General features: G+C 41.1%; 1 protein-coding gene across 1 annotated transcript in view; it reads right to left on the bottom strand.

Moving 5' to 3' along the window:
• Positions 1-3,331: 3,331 nt before the first annotated feature.
• LOC126473945 (HEAT repeat-containing protein 3) overlaps positions 3,332-20,074 on the bottom strand; it is a 289,729-nt gene continuing 272,986 nt past the window's right edge. The window contains exons 12-14 of the mRNA XM_050101306.1: positions 8,392-8,499; positions 6,555-6,728; positions 3,332-3,860 (exon numbers count right to left, since the gene is read on the bottom strand). Coding sequence (XP_049957263.1) covers positions 3,729-3,860; positions 6,555-6,728; positions 8,392-8,499 — 414 coding nt within the window. The 3' untranslated portion in view covers positions 3,332-3,728. The remainder of the gene's footprint in view (positions 3,861-6,554; positions 6,729-8,391; positions 8,500-20,074) is intronic.

Consider the following 20,074-nt stretch of genomic DNA (forward strand, 5'->3'; position numbering starts at 1 on the left):
ACCAGTTGGTTTGCTGGAGTTTGTAAAGAATAACAGTTATTTTGGGACGAGAGTCGAAAATGTATTGTTGTTTAACTGACAAGAGCCAATGAGTACTTAATTTATTTCAAGAATATAGAGCTGGTTAATAATATTCCCCTTAAACTGATACTGTCTTCGGAAAAGAATTAAACAGCGAGAATGACGCAGCTGATAACCCAAAGAAGAGGCTGCATGCACAAGGTAAGTCAACTGGCAGAGACATGAGAGTCATGCAACCCAACACCGCACTGTCTCTTGTCGTCCAAGAAAGCATCAGAAACGGAATTCGCATCTTTGATCCAGCACTATACGTTCATCATCCGGTGATAATAAAATAAAACACCACCATTATGAGCCTGCTGCCGACAACCAAGAGAGGAGAATTTGCAGCACTGTCATGGAGACAGAGCGGCTATACTGAGACAACAGCAACTGGCAGAGCCGAGTACTTCATTGTCAATGGTCTCTCTGGTGCTCAAGCTGTTCAAAGTGGTAGATCATATGACAGCAAATGACTTACGTATTAATACTTTGTTAGAAAAAAAAGAAAAAAAATGAATAGACTGCCTGCACCTATCTAGTCTGTCCACAGCATGTAAGGGAAAAATAACTATGGTCAGACACAGAGAAGATGTGCTTTCCAACATGCCTTGACCATGATTTATGGCCCAAAACAAGCAGTTCTCAAACTACTTTCATTTACTGTAGCGGAAGTAAGTTAAACTCTAAATTAAGTTGTTGGAATACAAATACAGTGAAATATGACGGCTGGCCGCGGTGGTCTCGCGGTTCTAGGCGCGCAGTCCGGAGCCGTGCGACTGCTATGGTCGCAGGTTCGAATCCTGCCTCGGGCATGGATGTATGTGATGTCCTTAGGTTAGTTAGGTTTAAGTAGTTCTAAGTACTAGGGGACTGATGACCACAGCAGTCGAGTCCCATAGTGCTCAGAGCCATTTGAACCATTTTTGAAATATGACGAAACTGGAATATCAGTTTGTGCAATGTGGTTGAGTTGCTTCATCTCCAAAATAAGGTTTGACAGGTATTTTCCTTATGATATTAATACCTATTGATATCAGCTTCAACACCATGAAGGAAAGGGGAATGAAGGAAAACTTAAATACATGGTAAAGACAAAACAGGAAATATTAATTTAGAGGAGTGTGGCAAGAAGAAGAGCAATGTAAATTGTATTAATGGCTGACCGAAAGAAGAGGGAATGGCGTGTTAAGGATGCCATGCATCTTTCCATGTGGCATACATTGCTTAATGACAATATCTATGGAATGTGACAGACAGTGCATGTTTTACTTATTTATTTATTTAGCACAAAGCATTTTCTCAATGATACTGCTATATGTTTTTAAGGCTGCTGCATAGGAACTTTTGGGCCATCACATGCTGACATTTATCTGTATAACAACATTCCTTTTCCCTTCTGCATAGGCTTTCAAGCTCGCATAGGTACATTTCAAGTGTTGTGTAGGCACAAGGTAGAAACTGAGTTGGCAACAATGCTGACAGCAAGCTTTACTATTTTGAAAGACGCATCCAAGGTGACAAACTCCAGTACTTCATTGGTTACCTGTTTCACAATACAGTAGCTAACTTCCACTAAGTAGATAATTTCCAGTAAGAGACTAGAATTTAAGAGTGATTTCCTCTTCCAACTTATTCTCACACTCCTTCATTTTAAGATTTTGCCACTCCCAAAAACCTGTCACCCTAGGTAGTGCCATGATTTGCCCCCACCCCATCCTCCACAGTGCCAGCATCATACAAATCCTGCCTTCATCAGTGAAGAGAACCTGATGTCAATGATCCAGATTCCATTGCAAGAATTCTCTCATGCATGAAGCTGCCAGGGAGTTTGTACTGTTGTTTTTAATGGATGCCTAGGGATGAAACTTATTGCTTAGAAATACTAGTGTCCAGTGTGGATTGACAATGCCTTGCCAGTTGCCTCCAAAATGCCACTGCACAGTTCTGTAGCATTCTTCTTTGGATACCTATGAGCCATAATTTATCTGCAGCAGCTGTCAGTAGGTGCTTTGACAATGAGCAATCTCTGTGAGGCAAACCATGTTTTTTTCCCCCTTGACAGCAGCTGAATGTCAACTGACATTGCTTTGATGTGTGTCAGTTGTATTGTATTGCATGTTAACTGGGGACCTAGAAACAACGGAGAAGCCCCATCCCCACTGCAGCCGCAGTGGTCCACAACCCCACAACGACTAACGCAGTCCACTCCTCCGCCGCCCCACACCGAACCCAGTGTTATTGTCCAGTTCGGCCCCTGGTGGACCCCGATCTCCCCCCCCCCCCCCCCCGGGGAATGTCTTGCACCAGACAAGTGCAACCCCTATGTTTGCATGGTAGAGTAATGATGGTGTACGCGTATGTGGAAAACCTGTTTGCGCAGCAATCGCCGTCATAGTGTAACTGAGGTGGAATAAGGGGAACCGCCCTGCATTCGCCAAGGCAGATGGAAAACTGCCTAAAAACCATCCACAGACTGGCCGGGTCAGCAGACCTCGACACACGCTGGGTGGATTCGTGCCGGGGACCAGGCACTCCTTCCCGCACAGAAAGCGGTGCGTCAGACCGCACGGCCAACCGGGCGGGCTTTTGTGTCAATTACTCTTTGTGCTGACAATCCTCCTTGCAATAAAATGACAATACATGCACAGTCTAAACTTGAAATGACACACTGAGGCATGTTGGCAGATTGATCAATATGAACAGTCACAATATCCCTTTCATAATTGGACACACAACATTGTGCTCTACTGAACTGCAATTCGGTTTTAGTTTTACTTCAATTAAACAGGTGTTTTCAAGAAAAAGAGTAGTGAGGAAGAGGTTTCTGGGAGAGTGATGGGGAGGGGGACCATAACTTTTAGAAGCCAAATATTTTTAGCAGTTTATACAGAATAAGTTAAATACAGTAAGTATGAGATAAAAGACATTCATTAATTGGATGATCTGATGTGGCAGGATGAACGTGGAAGATGACTTAGAAAAATACTGACAAAGAGAAGGTGAGCTGGAAGTCATAATGAAACATGACATGAGAGCTTTAAACTGCAGAAGTATGTTGAACAATGAAGAGATTATCATTGGAAAGCAAAACCGCACATAATATCACATAATATTGCACTATTTGAACAATTTATGAATACTATTATTTGGTTCTGAAACGTTGTTTATTTTCATTGTATTCATTTTGTTTTTTATATCAGCATTTCAGTGGGGATGAAAGGAACAGGTCAAATGTATTCTGGAGGAAATAAGAATTATAAGTAAACCATTTAGTGGTATAAAATTAAGCAATATATTTAGGTGAAACATTTCTGCAGCTGAGTCTTTTATTTTATAAAAAATAAAACAGGACAAGTGGGGGAGGGGGCAATAAATGCTTCCAATCAAGGCAGTGACTGATGCCACAGCAATACAAAGTTGATTAATACATCAAATGTCTTGTTTTTCAAAATTTTTAGCATATAGACAGGAATTTATTTCATTCAAAATTAAAATATCAGTTGCATCACAGTCAAAATTAATACACCTTTTACATAACATTTACATTTCAACAAGTAAAATTTTTTAAAATAAAATATTGTCAGTATTTTTCTACTGATATTACAAAACTAGATTATCTGACTTAACTGCAACAATAATAAGCTTTACAAAATGGAATTGTGGCATTAAGAATGCCCATTGCTTTGTTTAATCAAAGCAACTCTCTTTCCTTTGTACTGAATGAAACGATTTAAATTTGTACACACAGTAGTAACAGTGATGTAGTGTTCACCCAAAGACTTCTTCTTTGAGCGCACCTGCAACAAAAGAATTTTGTTTCATTTCTCTCATTTAAAATTGTAGATTTTATCTACTCACCTATCAATACTATTTCTTCAAGACCTTCATCATGATCCTTTGCTGAACCAGCATTAACCTTCAACCACACATTAAATTTTCTGACGAAGTTCATAGTAACCTTGACTTGTGTGTCTCAGCAGGTCTGTAGCTCAATCATTTCCAAGCCACATCCAAAGAGAATGAAATATGCAAGATTACTAAAGTCTAACCATGTGCAATGGATAAGTGAGGCAAGGGTTTTCACCAGGTCGGTGAGAATAATACCAATATGAGCAGGTCAATGGAAATGCTTATAAAATGCTTTCAGAAAAATTTTGTGCTCATAGGAGACAAATAGAATAATGATTCTTTGCTGCGATGATGTGACTTACCGAACGAAAGTGTTGGCAGGTCGATAGACACACAAACAAACACAAACATACACACAAAATTCTGCTTTCGCAACAAACGGTTGCTTCGTCAGGAAAGAGGGAAGGAGAGGGAAAGACGAAAGGAAGTGGGTTTTAAGGGAGAGGGTAAGGAGTCATTCCAATCCCGGGAGCGGAAGGACTTACCTTAGGGGGAAAAAAAGGACGGGTATACACTCTCGCGCGCACACACACACACACACACACACACACACACACACACACACACACACACACACACACATATCCATCCGCACATATACAGACACAAGCAGACATATTTAAAGACAAAGAGTTTGGGCAGAGATGTCAGTCGTGGCGGAAGTGCAGAGGCAAAGATGATGTTGAATGACAGGTGAGGTATGAGTGGCGGCAACTTGAAATTAGCGGAGATTGAGGCCTGGTGGGTAATGGGAAGAGAGGATATATTGAAGAGCAAGTTCCCACCTCCGGAGTTCGGATAGGTTGGTGTTGGTGAGAAGTATCCAGATAACCCGGACGGTGTAACACTGTGCCAAGATGTGCTGGCCGTGCACCAAGGCATGTTTAGCCACAGGGTGATCCTCATTACCAACAAACACTGTCTGCCTGTGTCCATTCATGCGAACGGACAGTTTGTTGCTGGTCATTCAGAGTAAAATATATATATCAATAATGGGCACTGAAGAGCAAAATGAAATAGTTATTGCAATAATGTATTCTAGGCTTAGCAGGTTAACCAACTAAGAGTTCACAGTTATGCAATCGAGTTTAGTGGGGGGGGGGAAACCCGTATGAATAAAATCTCTCAAAGTTACCTTACATGTTATATAATTGGTGACAAAACTCATTTGTACTGGCAAATAGCTGTTTTATATTTTCTTTAATTTTTAACATTTTCTGTGACATATACATGAGAGTAAGCTAAGCATTTATAACACAACTGATATTAATTGGCTTTTGAGATGGAGAGAAATAGACAACGGATGATAATGTCGGTCTTGGGGGAGAGGGGTATAAAAGCTCATAAGCATTACACTGTAGCCACTTCCAACTTCTTTTTAATCCTACAAGAAACCTCCAGTTTTGGCATAACAATTTCAATCGACAAAACACAGTCACCCACACAAGATACCTGGCGATCATGAGACCCTCCAACACCGTCAAAGAAATGGCAGTGAAGTGGTGTGTAATTGCATGAAATTAATACTGCAAGATGGATTGACATCACAGAAAGGAATTACTTTGTTGGGACATGCCCATAACCATACTGTGAATGAAGTCACCCTATCAGTCAGCATATCAATGATACCCGACATATCTACAAGGAATGGTGTACCACTCATAACCGTGTGTCAACATGTAGGAACACTGTGTTTATATATCTCCTAACTGACAGGAACTAGTGACGAGTGTAAAATATTGTCAATGACAATAGGTTTCAAACATGATTGGAATTCCTGCTGTGAGTGAATGTGGATCTATCTCAGTCAGTTCCCAAGCAAAAGCTGCGAATGGGACAACATGCAATGGACATTGGAAGTTGGGTACCACACAAAACGGACATTATTCACAGCAACATACAAAGCTACATGTCTTCAATGGACCATATAACAAAAATACTTGAAAGAAGCTGGAGGTCATAATATAGTAGGACTATATTGTACTGTACCGCGTTGAACTGGGGACCTAGAAACGACGGAGAGGCTTCGTCCCCGCCGTAGCCTCAGAGGAACACAACCCCACAACAGGTTACAGCAGTCCACTCACCCCACCGCCCCACACCGAACCCAGGGTTATTGTGCGGTTTGGGCCCCAGTGGACCCCCCTGGGAACGTCTCATACCAGACGAGTTCAACTCCAATGTTTGCGTGGTAGAGCTGTTACCTTTTATTCTACATCTTCACAGAATTCAACAACTTCCTGTTTTAATAAACACTTTACCTACTGATCAACAGATGGACTTCAGCTGGACATGGCACACCTGAAGAGACTTGTGTGACATTCCTACGTGGATGAATTCATGTCATTATCGGGGATAAAAGTAGTGTAACACTGTATTAGCAATACATTTGGAAACGACAAGTTTTTTGTGGGGTGTGCTTATTTTGAATAATGTAGAAAGAGTACTGGAAGTTCAATTTGTTATACAGTGGCATTTGTAACAAAATCCCATTTTTCTGAAATTATTGGAAGTGTTTCACACGCACACACACACACACACACACACACACACACACACAAAACATGAATATTACTACTGACCTTATGCTTTAGACCCGGCACTAAGCCTTTCAGTCTGTCTACTAACGATATTTCAGCAGCTGCCAAATCTGTTTCATCCTCAGCAAAAACATCCATGACTGTATCCAATGTTTCTGCTGTGACCCAGAGTTCAGTTTCTTTGCTAGCTGTATCAAGTAAAAAATTTCCAACAACCTGTAACAGAGTAACTGATAGTGAGAACTGTGTGGAAGTGATCATTTGAATCAATTAGCAACAGAAAATATGGATGAAATCTTTTTATTTAATGAAAGTAAAACAGAATATGTAGCTCTGAGAGACATTCAGAAAAATGTACGACTTTTCTTCTTCTTCTAAGATTTTTCCAATTTTGCAAACTTTATCTGCCTTTAGTTACTTGATTTATTAAAACAATATTGTCCGATTTATGATGTAAAGTGCACTCCATTAAGAAGTATATTAGTACTGGATCCTTGAACAGGACTTTTTTTTTTTTTTTTTAATGTCTCTAGCACTATGGGACTTAACATCTGAGGCCATCAGTCTCCTAGACTTCGAACTGCTTAAACCTAACTAACCTAAGGACATCACACACATTCAGGCCCGAGGCAGGATTCCAACCTGCGACCATAGCAGCAGTGTGGTTCCGGACTAAAGCTCCTAGAACTGCTCAATGGGCATTTTAAGATTAAGATACATTAGAACAGGATAATTCTAAGTACATCATTTTTATTTGACTCTGGTGATTTCAGATACATGATCTTCAACCATATTCACCATCTAATATCAATTATTTGCTTTCTCTTCAATACAACTTTTTTATAAAAATCTGTTCAATTGGCCAGTAAATGCCAATTGAGTCTGCAACTATAAAACTACTACACCCACATCATCGTAACAAAGAAAGAAAGAAAGAAAGAAAGAAAGGGTGATTAGGGTTTAACATTGACAACAAGGTCATTCATGGGGAATCCTAAACTTGTATGGTGGGATGGGGGTTTGAAACTGTTTACTTCTGAGTGCAAGCATATTTGTTGTGCCTTAACAACCATGTTGTTTAAACCCCCCCATAAAAAGCTGGTGGTATTGGTGGTGGTGGTGGTGGTGGTGGTGGTGGTGGTGGTGTTGGTGGTAGTGGTGGTAGTAGTAGTAGTAGTAGTAGTAGTAGTAGTAGGAGGAGGAGGAGCAGCAGCGAATGCTTTCATGGTAGCTGTTAACGATATAATATGATTTTTGAAGACATTCACCGGAAATCATTAAAGTCTGAGCACTGACATGCACACTTCTGATGAAGAGGTATTTACAGTAAGTTACAGAATCTGATAATTTATAGCAGATCCCACTATACGACGACAATGGAGGATTTTAATCTGAAAACAGAATAAAAATTTGAGAACAATGTCAGCCTTGAAAAGGATTCACATGCACACCACTCTGAAAGTCAAGTAAGAGTGTTTGTGTGTGTGTGTGTGTGTGTGTGTGTGTGTGTGTGTGTGTGTGTGAGAGAGAGAGAGAGAGAGAGAGAGAGAGAGAGAGTGTAATGAACCAACGCATCACCCATGCAGTACGCATTTGACCTGGGGGGGAAAAAAAAAAAAAAAAAAAAAAAAAAAAAAAAAAAAAAAAAAAAAATAATGAAATCTGCATTTACTGTTTACTACTTCAAGGAGCTTAGGTACATCAGGTAGAAAACTTTAATAAAAACATCTTACTGTTCAAAGAACTAAGTACAATGTTCCAGTAATTGGACAGCTCCAGTGCCTTATTAATTAATAGTGTTCAAGGATATCGTCACTTAATTTGTGAATAATTTACACATAAAAGTAACTCATGCGTCAGTTAGTTGTCAATGAGTTACCTTCAATGTTGAACTGTCTCCCTTCATCATTCCTAATATTCCACTGATCTTTAAGAGGTTTGCGCGAGCACTTGGATCGGAGCACTGCTGTGTCCATTCAAGCAATACCTGAAACAGTGAATGAGATAATTAAGACTGAAGTAATGTTCTCAGCAGTATCATGCAAGCCTTTACGTGTGAACCAGGTTACATTACAAACTACACTGTTTTAGTGCTAGAATTCATGCAGTAAAACATTTAGTGTGAAAGAAGAAGAGGAATAATTTCACATTCATATACATAGGACAAAGAAGTAATTATGTTGCTCTTCCACCTCCTCCCCACCCAGTCCACCCACTGGGCCAACCTTTGCTGCTCCAAGGATCATGCAGCTTTCCTCCACTCCCATGTTCGCAATGTGTAACACAGTATTGCTCTCTTCTGTGTCACTATTTGTTCATTTAATCATTTATTAATGTTCCTGGAGGCTACTATAACTCCGTCATTGGCTCAGAAGAAACATTTATTACTTAAATTAATCGAATACTGCTGAACACACTGGACATTCCTAACTTTAATTCTATACGAACATCTTGTAGCACAAAGCATCCTCACAGCAATTTAACAAAATTTGCTGTAGGAACTGTTTTTAACTTTGGCCCATTCTCAGTTACAAGAATTGAGTGACATATGTGACAAAGAACTTTGACCAATGCGTCCACTTTATCCTAACCAAATGATTACTGTCTTTTGCCAAGTTGTTTTCACTTCCCTGCAAGTTAACTGTATGAGGTCTGTTCAAAACATTCCAAAACTTTGGCCGCAAAATTTTTCTGCACTTACCTTTTACTTACTGTGCACAGTCTCCTTCGAAATACTTTTCTCCACAATTGATACTCCACTTCCAACACTGTTTCCACTTCCGGAAGCATTCTCAGTACATCTCTTGTTGGATTGCACAATGTGCCATCTGTAAATTTTCTTTTATCTCATCTATAATTGCAAATCTTCATCCTTTCAACAGGGTTTTCAATTTTGGAAATAAGAAAAGGTCCACAGGGGCTAGGTCTGGAGAGTACAGAGGATGAGGCAGCACAGTGATTTCATTTTTTGTGCAACAGTCACTCACCAACAGGGATGAATGAGTGGGTGCGTTATGATACATGAGCCATGAATTCTCTTACCACATTCCAGGCTGTTACCTTCTCACAGGCATCACAAGGTGTCCCAATATTACCATCGATTCGGTTTTCCCCGTGGCATGAATTCATGATGAACTAATCCTTCAAAGTCAAACAAAACTATCAGCATGGCTTTGACATTTGACCTGATCTGATGAGCTTGTTTTGGTCTTTGAGAACCTTTCCCTACACATTGTGAAGATTGAAACTTTGTCTCAACATCATGACCGTAGACCCACACATCACCACCAGTTATGATTCTCTTAAGGAACATCTCGTTCTCATGATCCAAAAGCACTTCACAGATTATGAGGTGAAAGTCTTCCTGATTTTGCCTCATGAGTCGTGGGATGAACTTGAGCTGTGGGATGAACTTGACGGCAACACCAAGCACTCCAAGATTCTATGTCAGGATCTCATGTCATGATACAACTGAAATGTTACATTCTTCTCCAATCTCTTGTACAGCCAGTCTTCAATTTTGACACACATAATTGTGTGAATCTTTTTGTTGTGACTATTGCGACTCGACATCTCCACTATACAGTGAGTAGCAACATTCCTTCTCTGGTATTGTTACATTCCATCCTGGATTTTTCAAGATGACATGTATTACACGTCAAAACTGATAATGAAAAGAAAACAGTAAGTCACACAGAAGTATATTTTTCCATTGTATTTGAAATGGTCACAGTTCCCTGAGACACATTTTCAATTGTAAGAGACCTCTGGGCAAGCAGGAGAGGCAATGATCACTAGTTTCGTCATTCTCAACAAGGAGCAATTCCTCAAACCTATTCATTTCAGTCATTAGCCACATAAACCTTCCTCACGAAACAGCTCAAGACCTGGGCATGACCTAAAAGGCACTATAGAGGAGTACTTTGAGCCAGGTTTGAGTCCTCTGTGAACCACTTCAGCAAAAGATCTGGTTATCAAGTTCTGGTGACTGCACTGCCTCATCAGTGGTACAATTAGAAGGCGCCCCATGAAATCAGCTGACAGTGGTGAACATGCCTTCCAGCAGTTCTTGAACAGCAGCCATCTCCATCAGGATACCTCAAGGCCACAATCCCTTGCCATACCTACATGTAAACCTAGATCTTTCTAAATAAAAACAAAGCAGTGGAATTAAGCCCAGAACTAGGTTGTTCTCACATAAAAACTAAACCAGGAGTGATGAGGGTGGGGAACCAGCTGCTGCAAGTGTCACTAGTATGTTGTGCTATGCCATGGATCTGCAGCACTATTGCTGGTTCTAGATTCAAGGGAAGTTTCTTCTGACCCTTGGTTATGGGAAGTTTTACCTTTTGCCAGATATCTGAACTACTACTATGGCTCTACAGTTAATTGTTAGCCTCTTCAGCAATTCTCCGACATATCACAATTCACTGCTTGAGCTTCCCATCCCCTACAGCCCATTTTCAACAAGTCCTCTACAATTCCCAGCTGGTACTTGGCCAAAACTGTCTTCTTTGACCCATGGGATTTCCATCTAATATCCTTATAGTTGCTTCTGTATCACTCATCCATGCCATATGCTCCATCCATCTCAATCTGGCTGATTTCGCTGTTCTTCTAATACACTCCTGGAAATTGAAATAAGAACACCGTGAATTCATTGTCCCAGGAAGGGGAAACTTTATTGACACATTCCTGGGGTCAGATACATCACATGATCACACTGACAGAACCACAGGCACATAGACACAGGCAACAGAGAACGCACAATGTCGGCACTAGTACAGTGTATATCCACCTTTCGCAGCAATGCAGGCTGCTATTCTCCCATGGAGACGATTGTAGAGATGCTGGATGTAGTCCTGTGGAACGGCTTGCCATGGCATTTCCACCTGGCGCCTCAGTTGGACCAGCGTTCGTGCTGGACGTGCAGACCGCGTGAGACGACGCTTCATCCAGTCCCAAACATGCTCAATGGGGGACAGATCCGGAGATCTTGCTGGCCAGGGTAGTTGACTTACACCTTCTAGAGCACGTTGGGTGGCACGGGATACATGCGGACGTGCATTGTCCTGTTGGAACAGCAAGTTCCCTTGCCGGTCTAGGAATGGTAGAACGATGGGTTCGATGACGGTTTGGATGTGCCGTGCACTATTCAGTGTCCCCTCGACGATCACCAGTGGTGTACGGCCAGTGTAGGAGATCGCTCCCCACACCATGATGCCGGGTGTTGGCCCTGTGTGCCTCGGTCGTATGCAGCCCTGATTGTGGCGCTCACCTGCACGGCGCCAAACACGCATACGACCATCATTGGCACCAAGGCAGAAGCGATTCTCATCGCTGAAGACGATACGTCTCCATTCGTCCCTCCATTCACGCCTGTCGCGACACCACTGGAGGCGGGCTGCACGATGTTGGGGCGTGAGCGGAAGACGGCCTAACGGTGTGTGGGACCGTAGCCCAGCTTCATGGAGACGGTTGCGAATGGTCCTCGCCGATACCCCAGGAGCAACAGTGTCCCTAATTTGCTGGGAAGTGGCGGTGCGGTCCCCTACGGCACTGCGTAGGATCCTACGGTCTTGGCGTGCATCCGTGCGTCGTTGCGGTCCGGTCCCAGGTCGACGGGCACGTGCACCTTCCGCCGACCACTGGCGACAACATCGATGTACTGTGGAGACCTCACGCCCCACATGTTGAGCAAATCGGCGGTACGTCCACCCGGCCTCCCGCATGCCCACTATACGCCCTCGCTCAAAGTCCGTCAACTGCACATACGGTTCACGTCCACGCTGTCGCGGCATGGTACCAGTGTTAAAGACTGCGATGGAGCTCCGTATGCCACGGCAAACTGGCTGACACTGACGGCGGCGGTGCACAAATGCTGCGCAGCTAGCGCCATTCGACGGCCAACACCGCGGTTCCTGGTGTGTCCGCTGTGCCGTGCGTGTGATCATTGCTTGTACAGCCCTCTCGCAGTGTCCGGAGCAAGTATGGTGGGTCTGACACACCGGTGTCAATGTGTTCTTTTTTCCATTTCCAGGAGTGTAGGTGGATCTCTATGTAAAGTGTAGACCTCAAAACAAGTTAAGAGCTTTGAGGAAAAGAGATTTTTTCATTTTTTCTTTTTATAACAAAATAGACGCTGTCTGCTGCTATTAATCTCCATTTAATTTTATTAGAGATATCACTTGAGTGAGTGATTGTCAATTCTACATAATTAAAAGTGCTCAACTCTCTCCAATGTATAATCGCTCAATATTAGTGAGGGTGCATATTCTCCTTGAATGCTTTCCTAGCTGCCACATATTTTCTTTTCTGTTGCTTGTTATTCAGTCTCATATTTGTAATGGCCTGCTCTAGTGCAACAAATATAACCTCCATTGTCTTCCTAGTTTTTGCAACTGTATCCACATCATCTGCATAATTTAACTTGCACTGATTTATAAAAAGATCGTTACCCTGTACAGCAGGTTTCTGTCCCTCGACTTTCTTCAAAGCAACATTAAAAAGGAGACGCACCACTGCATGTACTTGCCTTACACCATATCATTTATCTGGTGGACTAGGTGCAATTCCTTCTGTCCTCCCATTACTGTGTACCACATTCACTGTGATTCTCACAAACATTAACAATTTTCCAGGAGTTCCTAGTTCAGCCAGACCACGGTACAGCTTCTCTCTGTTTACATTATTATGCACTGACTTGCAGCTGACGAAAAGGTGATACATGCCAACTCCGAGTTCAATTGTCTTTTCTAAAATTTATCTTAAGGTGAAGACCTTATCTATTTTTGATTTCTCTGGGAGAAATCCACATTGGTATGAGCCAATCTCTCTCTCTCTCTCTCTCTCTCTCTCTCTCTCTCTCTCTCTCTCTCTCTCTCAACAATGGGAGGAGATGGTCAAACAGTATGTTGGAGGATACTTTTTATCCCATGTTTAGCAGCGCAATTCCTCAACAGTTTTCACATTCCCACACATCATGTTTCTTGTATACAGGACATATACAGGGTGTTACAAAAAGCGGAAACGCTTACTTTCCATTTTAGAGCTCATTTTATTACTTCTCTTCAAATCACATTAATCATGGAATGGAAACACACAGCAACAGAATGTACCAGTGTGACTTCAAACACTTTGCTACAGGAAATGTTCAAAATGTCCTCCGTTAGGGAGGATACATGCATCCACCCTCCTTCGCATGGAATCCCTGATGCGCTGATGCAGCCCTGGAGAATGGTGTATTGTATCACAGCCGTCCACAATACGAGCACGAAGAGTCTCGACATTTGGTACCGGGGTTGCGTAGACAAGAGCTTTCAAATGCCCCCATAAATGAAAGTCAAGAGGGTTGAGGTCAGGAGAGCGTGGAGGCCATAGCATTGGTCCACCTCTACCAATCCATCGGTCACCGAATCTGTTGTTGAGAAGCGTACGAACACGTCGACTGAAATGTGCAGGAGCTCCATCGTGCATGAACCACATGATGTGTCGTACTTGTAAAGGCACATGTTCTAGCAGCACAGGTAGAGTATCCCGTATGAAATCATTATAATGTGCTCCATTGAGCGTAGGTGGAAGAACATGGGACCCCATCAAGACATCACCAACAATGCCTGCCCAAACATTCACAGAAAATCTGTGTTGATGACATGATTGCACAATTGCGTGCGGATTCTCATCAGCCCCCACATGTCGATTTTCAAAATTTACAATTTGATCACGCTGGAATGAAGCCTCATCCATAAAGAGAACATTTGCACTGAAATGAGGATTGACACATTGTTGGATGAACCATTCGCAGAAGTGTACCCGTGGAGGCCAATCAGCTGCTGATAGTGCCTGCACATGCTGTACATGGTACGGAAACAACTGGTTCTCCCGTAGCACTCTCCATACAGTGATGTGGTCAATGTTACCTTGTACAGCAGTAACTTCTCTAACGCTGACATTAGTGTTATCGTCAACTGCACTAAGAATTGCCTCATCCATTGCAGGTGTCCTCGTCGTTCTAGGTCTTCCCCAGTTGCGAGTCATAGGCTGGAATGTTCCATGCTCCGTAAGATGCCGATCAATTGCTTCGAACGTCTTCCTGTCTGGACACCTTCATTCTGGAAATCTGTCTCGATACAAACGTACCGCGCCACGGCTATTGCCTCGTGCTAATCCATACATCAAATGGGCATCTGCCAACTCTGCATTTGTAAACACTGCACTGACTGCAAAACCACGTTCGTGATGAACACTAACCTGTTGCTGCTATGTACTGATGTGCTTGATGCTAGTACTGTAGAGCAATGAGTCGCATGTCAACACAAGCACCGAAGTCAACATTACCTTCCTCCAATAGGGCCAACTGGCGGTGAATCGAGGAAGTACAGTACATACTGACGAAACTAAAATGAGCTTTAACATGGAAATTAAGTGTTTCCGGACACATGTCCACATGACATCTTTTCTTTATTTGTGTGTGAGGAATGTTTCCTGAAAGTTTGGCCGTACCTTTTTGTAACACCCTGTAATTGTTTCCCTTCATTGCTGGGGAATTTTCCCCTCATCCTGTATTGAAATCACCAGTTTTTGGAGAATCTGTTCCAACTGCCACCAACCTTGAATATTTCTGCTGTTATATTGTAAGTACATGGTGATATATTGTTCTTCAATTTCTCCAAAGCAATTCTCATCTCTTGCAGAAGTGGGGGGCCAGTATTTTCATCAAAGTCATTTAAGCCCTGTATACTAATGTATCTCTTGGTATCATTCTGGAATGAAGGAGTTCATCATAATATTAGCACCATATCTCACAAATCTCTTTCCTGTTAATTACAACTTTCCTGTTTCGTCCTATATTAAGCTAGTTTTTTTTCACTGAAGGTTTCCAGACAGCATTTATTTTCCCATAAAATTTCCTTGCCTCATTCTGATTCCTCAGAAGCTCCTGTTCTTTGATGTTTGTTTTCATACACCCTTTTTCATTGATGTGTCCTCTTTTCAGTTCTTCTTCTTTATATTCTTTCACCACTGCTCTTGTAAAATTTGATTGTAACATTCGTCTGTATGCCACATTCTTTTTCTCTGCTGCTATACCAGCCTCAGTATCAAGCCAAGCAGATCTTATGCAGCTTGCTTCAGTTTCCACTGTTTCATTTGCAGACTTCTCCACTGCAGTCTATATCACTGAAATTTTGTCATACACAGACATGGTTGGAGATGGTGGCTGTTATATAAAATAAATTATTGATGGTGTACAGCAACCAGCCACAAATTGGTTTTAGCTTACTTCTTGAATAAAGTACCATACTGGTTTCGAATTTTTTACAATTCATCATCAAAAATTTTTTTTACGCTTTCATCAATACTGATTATACAGTGTTTTCCTACGAGTTGCCATGAAATGTCCATCTGGCACATTTGTATTAGCAGCTTTCTTGCAATGAAACACATTCTCAAGAATGTTTCTATTTTCACAGTCACATACACTGTACTGCAATGTAAACCACTTTCCTTCGGTCGCAGAATGAATTTTCAATGTGTACCACATGTGGTGCATACAACGAATTTTGGGTTTCATTGCAAGAAAACTGCAAATACAAATGTGCCAGATGAACATTTCATGGAAACTCACAGGAATCCAAAATATATTCTGTATTGATGAATGCATGAAAAAACCGTCTGATGATAATTTGTAAAAGATTCAAAATCAGTAATGGCAGTTTTTGAATACAGTAACCTAAAACTAATTTGTGGCTGGTTGCTGTACACCATCAACAATTCTTTATAGTTTCCCCTTTATACTCAAGACTGTCCCATTCTTCAGCCCATCCAAGACACTGTGACATTCTTATTTGGCACTGCTTTCTAATTGCACAAACATATGAGCTCCTGAGCCCCTACTTTCTACATATGAAGGAGTTGTCAAGATGTTACATAAGCTCTCTCTCTCTCTCTCTCTCTCTCTCTGCGGCCCCCCCCCCTCCCAATCCAAGTATTTGTTGCTTCTGATTCCGTATTTACTGTTTTGACAAATTATTCAACAGATGTTAATAACTCACAATGTGCGTCTATCAGCAGTAGTCAGAAATTTGCCTCCTGAAGATAAAAACTGGTCACATATTCTGTCACCTTGCAATTTTAATGTTACCAATGGAACAAGGCTTGTTCAAAAGCTAACAGAGAATTCTGTGTTTTTACTTGTTGTATTAGTCTGATTTGTGCAATTTTTTCACTGTTGTGTTGGTAAACGTGACTGAACAGTGTATGTACAGTGTTAGCCAAATATGATACGCAGTCTGTTGTCAGCTGTAAAAATATTAGATGTGCATCCAACACATCATTGTCAGCCAATAAAATAATGGAAAAAGTGAAAGAAATTATTATGAAGATCGTTAATTCACTGACTGAGAAGCCATAAATGATGCTGGCTTATAAACTAAGTCATGTCTAAGTTTTATGGGCATGAAATATGTGAGAAAAATCTATTTCGAAATAATTGGACTTCGAACAGAAACGGTGGCAAATGCAAGTGGATCAGGAATGAAACATGGGTTTATTGACAAGACACTGAAACTTTAAGCCCAATCGTCCCAGCAGAAACATTTGGAATCACAAGACTGCAAAAATCTAAACAATGTGGTTAAATGTAAAGGATACGCTTATTGTGTTCTTCAATAATTTTAAAAGTATAGGGCTTCATGAGTTCTTGCCACAAGGTTGAACAGGGGAGGGTGATCAAAAGATGAATAGGAAAATTCTTTCCCAAAAACCAATAAGTTCGATTTTTGTAATCACACCTTGTACATGGTGTATACGTGGACCAGGAAAAAAAATTCCCGGTTAGAAATACACTTTCTCCCGGGTGAAAGTACACTTTTTCCATGTTAAGTGACCGTATACTCTCCCTTGGTACTGTAAAACTAATCAATCCTTTGAATGTTTATGGTTTTATATAGCGATGTAGAATTTCCCAGTACTTTAGACCCCATATAATCTTCAGCATTCTTCTGCAACACCAAATTTCGAAAGCTTCTATTCTCTTCTTGTCTAAACTATTTATCGTCCATGTTTCACTTCCATACATGGCTAAACTCCATACAAATACTTTCAGAAATGACTTCCTGACACTTAAATCTATAATCGATGTTAACAGATTTCTCTTCTTCACAAACGCTTTACTTATCATTGCCAGTCAACATTTTATATCCTCTCTACTTCGACAATGATCAGTTATTTTGCTCCCCAAATAGCAAAACTTCGTTACTACTTTAAGTGTCTCATTTCCTAATCTAATTCCCTCAGCATCACTCGACTTAATTCGACTACATTCCATTATCCTTGTTTTGCTTTTGTTGATGTTCATCTTATAGCTTCCTTTCAAGACACTGTCCATTCCGTTCAACTGATCTTCCAAGTTCTTTGCTGTCTCTGACAGAATTACAATGTCATCGGCGAACCTCAAAGTTTTTATTTCTTCTCCATGGATTTTAATACCTACTCCAATTTTTTCTTTCGTTTCCTTTACTGCTTGCTCAATATACAGATTGAATAACATCTGGGAGAACCTAAAACCCTATCTCACTCCGTTCCCCACCGCTGCTTCCCTTTCATGCCCCTCGACTCTTATAACTGCTATCTGGTTTCTGTACAAATTGTAACCAGCCTTTCGCTTCCCGTATTTTACCCCTGCCACCTTCAGAATTTGAAAGAGAGTATACCAGTCAACATTGTCAAAAGCTTTCTCTAAGTCTACAAATTCTAGAAATGTAGGTTTGCCTTTCCTTAATCTATCTTCTAAGATAAGTCGTAGGGTCAGTATTGCCTCACGTGTTCCAATATTTCTAGGGAATCCAAACTGATCTTCCCCGAGGTTGGCTTCTACTAGTTTTTCCATTCGTCTGTAAAGAATTCGCGTTAGTATTTTGCAGCTGTGACTTATTAAACTGATAGTTCGGTAATTTTCACATCTGTCAACACCTGCTTTCTTTGGGATTGGAATTATTATATTCTTCTTGAAGTCTGAGGGTATTTCGCCTGTCTCCTACATCTTGCTCACCAAATGGTAGAGTTTTGTCAGGGCTGGCTCTCCCAAGGCTGTCAGTAGTTCTAATGGCATGTTGTCTTCTCCCGGGGCCTTGTTTCAACTTAGGTCTTCCAGTGCTCGGTGAAACTCTTCACGCAGCATCATATCTCACATTTCATCTTCATCTACATCCTCTTCCATTTCCATAATATTGTCCTCAAGTACACCACCCTTGTATAGACCCTCTATATACTCCTTCCACCTTTCTGCTTTCCCTTCTTTGCTTAGAACTGGGTTTCCATCTGAGCTCTTGATATTAATACACGTGGTTATCTTTTCTCCAAAGGTCTCTTTAATTTTTATGTAGGCAGTATCTATATTACGCCTAGTGATGTATGCCTCTACATCCTTACATTTGTCCTCTAGCCATCCCTGCTTAGCCATTTTGCACTTCCTGTCAATCTCATTTTTGAGATGTTTGTATTCCTTTCTGCCTGCTTCACATATATGTTGATCTTTTTCACGAGTGTTACACTTTAAGATACATCACACAAATGTGCCAGTAAAATGTTTAGGAACGATGTAAACATCTGATCTTCTGGGCTCGAAATTCTTCTAAATGGTCGTACTCAAAGAGCTGATTTTCAAATGAGAGTCAAACGCTTTGTTATTTCAGAAATTCATTGTACATTCTCGCACGTACTTCATCTTATGTCAAAGAAAATTTACTTTGAAAGTAACGCTTTTCAAACAATCATTCGGAATATTTTCCCGCGATTTGTTAAAAATAGATTCGTTTCAGCAGTTGCCAGAGAGCGCTGGATAACAGGTGTCGCCACACTTGCGGAGCTACGATGATGCAGGAAGCCCGTACAATTCGTACGTGTACAGCATTAAAAGATCTTACATTATGTCATAAAAGAAACAAGGCATTAGAGGATACTCCAAGAGCATCGGAATTTCGTGAACCATACTAAAATGCATGATTCGGCTTGAAGTGCACATTCGTATGTCCAGATTCAGATGTATGTTTGGTTCTTTATTATGGCATTCGTGCACTTGAAATCAGCGAACAGTTGAAACCAGCCAATAGTGTGAAATTAAATACTTTGTTTCAAATAAACTGACTGTCTCTGCAGAAAATATTAATAAAATCCAAATCTCTTTAGCAAACCAACAAAAATAACTTCATTGTTCTGCAAGGCGATTAATGCTCGACAGAGAGAAAGGTGGAAATAAAATCTGGAACTAATAACATATTTTAGCCTTCCGTAATTATGCGAACATATTTAAATTCATTTGATAGCTCCCAGCCACAAAAATCCGTTTTATCATCATTTAACACGAGAGCAATAAATGAAGAGGAAACAACAAAACACCGAACGTAAACACCTCTACACAACAACTCGGACTGCTCTGTGCATCAGCCTCGGATTTACTATACTTCCAAACTGGGGTAATCTTAGGTAGTTGTTCCCAGCCACACTTCTGTAACCACAAGTGGGAGAAGGTACTACTCATACGCAACTCAACTGCGCATGCACAA

This window comes from Schistocerca serialis, chromosome 4, assembly GCF_023864345.2.
Source record: "Schistocerca serialis cubense isolate TAMUIC-IGC-003099 chromosome 4, iqSchSeri2.2, whole genome shotgun sequence".
Lineage (NCBI taxonomy): Eukaryota > Metazoa > Arthropoda > Insecta > Orthoptera > Acrididae > Schistocerca > Schistocerca serialis.